The sequence below is a fragment of the Spermophilus citellus genome, assembly GCF_964194105.1.
Source record: "Spermophilus citellus genome assembly, chromosome: 4".
NCBI classification, from domain to species: domain Eukaryota; kingdom Metazoa; phylum Chordata; class Mammalia; order Rodentia; family Sciuridae; genus Spermophilus; species Spermophilus citellus.
This window is the reverse complement of record NC_138185.1, coordinates 71,075,064-71,080,920: the sequence shown is the minus strand read 5'-3', so window position 1 is coordinate 71,080,920 and position 5,857 is coordinate 71,075,064. Positions and strand designations below refer to the sequence as shown.

The 5,857-nt window shown below is 54.0% G+C and overlaps 1 protein-coding gene across 1 annotated transcript; it reads right to left on the bottom strand.

Annotated features, from left to right (window-relative positions):
* Positions 1 to 709: 709 nt before the first annotated feature.
* MEX3B (mex-3 RNA binding family member B) lies at positions 710 to 4,998 on the bottom strand. The gene is made up of 2 exons (XM_081288758.1): positions 4,303 to 4,998; positions 710 to 3,475 (listed from the first exon to the last, which is right to left on the bottom strand). Exons 1-2 carry the CDS (start codon positions 4,586 to 4,588, stop codon positions 2,025 to 2,027), a joined length of 1,737 nt encoding a protein of 578 aa, XP_081144884.1. The 5' UTR covers positions 4,589 to 4,998; the 3' UTR covers positions 710 to 2,024.
* Between the last annotated feature and the right edge of the window lie 859 nt (positions 4,999 to 5,857).

Sequence of the window (5,857 nt, the reverse complement as noted above, 5' to 3'; positions counted from 1 at the left end):
ATTAAGTCCAAACTCAAATCCAGCAAGACCTCCTCTGCTGAAAACTGCCATCCCTTCTTCCTTCTGCAGGGAAGTGACCTTCCATGGAAACTCACTCAGAACCTGAGACCAACTTCCACATGCCACAGGGCAGGCACAGAGCCTCAGACCCCCTATGCTTCGGAGCATTTCCAGAGCTGCCACTTTTGCATTGCTGGTCCCATTCCTCAATAATAATATCCACATTGAAATTTATTTTTATATCACCTTAAAAGTCAATATTTTGCTTTCTTAGTGTTTCAGGCAAATTTATAGCTTTCTTGGGACTGAAAATTTAAGCATTTCCTCTGAATATTTCCATTTCTTTTTTTTTCCTCCTTTCTTTTAGCCATCAAAAGATACTAAAGATATTCCTGGGTCCCCCAAAATATCTTGGGCCCTAGGCTATTTTTTTTAATAAACTATTATCCACAATCATCTATCTAGCCAAACACAATTCCAATCTCTTTTGAAATACATTGAATTGATTAAAAAAAAAAACTCACGGAATATGCCTGGAAGTTTTATATTTCAATTATATATAAGTTATATATTTCAAAATTTTAAAAGTATTTCTTTACAGTTCGATTCCAAGAGGCTTTAAAAAAATCAAGTCAGCACAAGATAGATTTTCTTCAATATTTTATTTATATAGAAATACTTAAAAAATGAAGTAGCACCATTACTTAAGTTTTACCTTTATTATGTAGAACTTTAAATGTCAGAAAAATAAAACTCTTGATACAATTTCAAATCTTGTCTCAGCAAATATAATATTAGTATTTGACCATGAGGTTAAAGGCCCTTTATCATAAAATAAAATATACTTTGTTTTTTAAACTTTGCTCAGTAAAGTACATTTAAGCTCAAGTAACATCACCTACATATACATAAACAAGTGGTAAACAAATGTATTAAAATAGAAATACTAAAACTATAGTGGTGCAACAGAATTTTTGTAACTTGCACTGAATTCTATTTATACAAATGTTAGAAAGCATCAACAGTTCCTTTTGACATGTTTATACATTTCCGTTTTTTGTAATAATATAGAATAAAATATGCTTTATATCACTGAATAGAAAATATGCTGGGTGAAGCAGATTTAGAAGATTTGTCTGAACCTATAAAATCTCCATCCCAACAGAATACTGCTCAAAACGTTACACATTTTATGGTTGTAATTCCGTCACAATTGTGTGATTATTAAAATAATACAGTGTTCTTTGCCATAAGGCCATACTAAAATAAAAAGATTTAACCCAGCTACAAAAAGTTCACTGAACTTAAATTAAAATACTTGTAAACATCTTTGCAATATGAAATATAATTTTTCAAGTCAAAAAAGAATAAAATACTTCAATCTGTATTAATGCAATTTCTCTTTAAAACTTTTAAAGGTTTTTAATATATAAGAGATATGTTACAGTTTCTTTAACTTTAATAAAGCTGCAGTATCCTGGTTTCACAGGAACTCCTGGCCCTTTCACGAACATTCAAAAAGGATCCACTTGTGTTCTATAAGGAGCATCATAGGAACCCACCCACAAAGGGAAACACACGAAACAGTCCACACATCCCATAGCACTATTATTATCATCTTCATCATCATAATTATTGTTCATTTTTCCTACTTTAAGAAAATGGAAAACTTGTGGGGTTTTCTTCTTTTGGAAGCTTCCTATTAAGTACAGTGTAAAAACTATCATTACTAGAATGTCGCCGTTCCTATTATTTATAGAGCATGCATTTCAGCTGGTCAGGTTTCCCAGGCTACAGTACTCTTGATGCACATATCCTGGCAAGTTCCTTTGTTTAAAAATTACATTTTAAAAAATGAGCGGATACTACAGCTTTCCAAGCTCCTCTGGGATCTCAGAATTGGGGGCGGGGGAGAAGGTAGGGCACCAGGGGAGGCCGGCTGGCAGGCGCAGAGGAGTGAGGATGCAAGAGAGGAGGGCTCCCCCTTACCCCTGGTGCCTAGCGCGCGCAAGCGCGCGCTGCCTTCAGGAAAAGATGCGGATGGCCTGAGTGACCGCGGTGTGGCAGACAGGGCACTCGGGCTCGTTCTTCTCGCAGATGCGATTGGCGCACTCCATGCAGAAGAGGTTGTGGCCGCAGGGCACCAGCGCTGCGATCACTTCACTCTCGAAGCACACTGAACAGTCGCGGCTACCCTTACGCCGCAGACCGGAGGAAGAGGATGAAGAGCTGGAGGAGGAGCTGGACGACGAGGAGGATCCCGACGTGTCAGATGATTGCAAGCCAGGTAGCTGTGTCCCCAGCCCGTTGGCATAAGCAGCGTAAGCCAGACCTCCTCCGCCTGGGTCGCTGCGCACCCTGCGAGCCAGGTGATGCTCACCCGCCCCCGGGGCCATGTGCAAGGGCGGAGACAGGCGCGGGCAGCTAGTGCCCGGGTGCAGCCTGCGGTGCACTAATAGCCCCAGGTTGGCATTGGAGGGCGCACTGGCGCCACCCCCGGGAAACACCACAGAGGACGAAGAAGCGGAGGAAGATGCCGAGGAAGAGCAGGAAGAGGACACTGGAGCTGCAGGTCCGCCTCCAGGGGACCGCTCAAACTGGGCCCAGAGAAGAGGCGCCCCAGGTGGGGGAGCGGGAGCTGGGTCGAAGGTGGGCTGCAGCTCAGGGCAGCCTTCTGGGGAAGGTACTGAGGCTTCTCCTGCTGCGTAGGTGTACCCATTGCCGTTGTTATTGTTATTTCCGTTGTGCGCGAAGCTGAGCGCGGGGCTGGGAGGGCTATAGTCAGCCAGGCGCGGGGTGGCGGCTGCACTGCCACTGGTCCCGCCGCCGAAATAAGAGTCTGTGGAGGCGCTGCCAAGCGAACTGGAGCTATCGTTGCGGTAGCTGGAGAAGGGCTTGCGTCCAGGGGTGGGAGTGATGCTGGGGGTGGGCTTGCTCCAGAGGCTACCTGGGCCGGACCCGCCGGACCCATGGTGCAGATCGAAGCCCACATCTGTTCCGTTGGCGTGGAAGTCGTTCTCATCTGTGAGCTCAATGATGCCACCGGTGCGCAAGGCAATGTGTGCCTCTATCTCCTCGCGAGCTCGATCCACATTCTCAGGCATGCCTGTCACCTCGAACACTGGCTCCTTGTCGCGGCTGGGAGTCACGATGTAGGTGTGTGTCTGCTGCTGAATGCGCTTGATTGTGGCGCCTTTTGGCCCCACCACGAGCCCCACCACGCGGTAGGGCACCCTCACTTGGATGGTGGTTTGCCCGGGCAGGTTGGGCGGCCCTGGCACCGCGCCGTTGAGTGCCGTGTTCTTATTACGCGAGGCGCGGATCATAGAAAAGTGCTCGGCGGCGGAGATGATCTCCCTCCGAGCCATGGCCACATCCTCCTTCCTCCCAGTCACAACAAAGACAGGCTCCTCCCCGCGAACTGGGGTCTTGATGTAAGTGTTGGTCTTCGCCCGCAGCGCTTTGATTTTACAACCTGGGAGCCAGGGTGAGGAGGAGGCAGTGGGAGAAAGAGAGACAGACAGACACGCCCATTATCCCGGGGTAACCGCAGAGACCAGGTACAGCCTGCGACCAAGGCAGTGGGACAGCAGAACACGCAATAGGAAGAAAGGGGGCGTCTCCCTCGCTGACCTCGAGCCGAGCCACCGGCTGGGCAGCGGATTCCACCCGCCAGGCGCTCGAGGAACAGCCCATTGGCTGCCTGGCTGTCCCCCAGTGACTGCAGTTGTCCCAACCCAAACCCGAGAATCCCAGAAAAGTCATCTGGGGAGATGCTGCTGGGATCCAGCTGGGCGCGCCGTCTGCCTTGAAGACACCGCGAAGGGGCGCAGGGAAGGCCACCGCAGTGGAGATTCCTCAGCTATGGGGGACTTAGGGGAGGACGCAGTCCCGGGACCCATTGTTCCTCCTCTGGACTCCATTCCGCCTAGCAGAAATCCAGAATCCTCCTCCCATCCGATGCTCACGCCTCCTCCCCCCTCCCAAAGGACCGATCAAAGGCCCCCTCCCCCAAGCATCTTATATTTAAATTATCTCTCCCCAGGTGGGCTGAGTGGAGGGAGCTAGGGGAGAAGGCAGTGATTTTAGAAGGAGAAAGTGCATCCTGCCGTGGCAGCAGCGCGACTCTAGGAGTCAGCCTGCCTGCACTTTCTTTGTCTGGGGCGCCTGCCCTTCGCGCGGCTCTTCCTCCCTCCCAAGGCTCCCCAGTGCCGCGGATCGCGATCCCGCACACGCCCTCCCTGCGAGGCGGTAGCCCAAGTCCCTGCACACCCCTCATCTCCCCATCCCCGCCAGACCCACCTTGCCGCCCCACGATCTCCGCGACATGCTCGGAACTGGGCACCGGCACGCACTCGGTCATGTTCACGCTCTTCTTGCGCGGCTCGCTGTCGTACAGAGAGGCGCCCTCGTCACTGTCCAACCCCAGCAGGGAGAGCTGGTCGAGAGCAAGCTGCAGGGCTCTTTGGTCATCCAGGGTCTCTCCCCCGCCGCTGCTGCTGCTGCCGCCGCCACCTCCCCCGCCACCTCCTCCCCCTCCGCCGCCGCTGCCGTTGCGCTCCAGGTCTGCAAACAGCGAGCTGGGCATCGCTCGGCCGTGCGCACCGCGCCCCCGCCCGCCCTCGGCTCGGCGGCGAGAAGCTGCAGCCACAAAGGCAGCCGGGAAGCGGGTGGTCAGGGGCGGGGAGGCCGGCCAGCTGCGGAGGGCTCCGTTGCTCCTTTCTCGGCGCCGGGAGGAATGGGTCGCTCTGTGCAGTCCGCACCGGGCAGTGGCTGCAAAAGCCCCCGCCTGGGTCCCCACCCCAGATCTGCTGGCGGTTGGGGTGGGGGCAAAGCTCGAGTGGCGGCTGCGCGTGCCCCCCGAGTGCCCGGCTGGCTGGCCACAAAGCCGAGCGAAAAGCGAGCAGGCGAGCGACAGCAGCGTTTCTTTAAGGAGCCCCTCCCCGGCTCCTCCACTCCCTCCCTCCCGCCCGCCCGCCCGCCCTCACTCAGCGCTTTTTCCTCCTCTCCTACCCGCCTCTTGACTGAGCCTCTGCAGCCAGACGGCTCCGGAGGGGGACGAGGGAGGCGCAACGTCACCGGCGGGAGCTGACACTACAATGCTACTGACACTATCGCTGGGGGAGGCGATTGGCGCGCGCCAGGCCGGGGGCGGGCGGAGGCCGCGGGCTGAGCGAGCGGAGAGCGAGCGCCACCCCCCCAACCCCCGCGCCCGCCGCAGCCCGCCCCGTCCTCCTCCCGGCTGCGCCCCTCCCCCCGCCGCCGCCGCTAACGCCTCTCTTTGTTGTCTAATGCGGGACTGGCAGGCTTGGGACACTTGTATGTACCTATCAGCCGAGGATAATTACTGTCCCCAAGTCTTCTCCCTCGCCAGACAGAGAAAAGAAAAGGCGCCCAACTCTGATGCCAGCGGCCCGGCTAAAAGAGCGGTCCTTAGAAAGTCCCGTTAGCACCCCCAAATAAAACATCCATAGAGCCAAAGCTACCACTAGGAGGAGGGTCTGTCATCTACCCAAAAGGGCTGCCTAAGCCTTGGAATACGTTAAATGAGACTCTGGATTCTGGGGCGCACCGGCCGAGCGACTCCCGGAGCGGGTTGCCCACCTGCGCGGGAGCGCTGGAGACACAAAGGCACACGCCCGCCCACACTGTCACCCGCGCGCGTGCGCGCGCACGGGCCCACTCCTGCATTTTTGTCCCCTTGGGCAGCACTTCGCCCAACTGGCCCTGATACAGAAAAACAAATGCCAACTGCAGTCCGAGCCTGGCCCGCCCGGCCGCCAAAGACCCCTTGAAAGCAAAGCAACCAGGTCCTGCACTCTCACGGTGCGCGGACAAACACTCCGCGGGCTCTAAC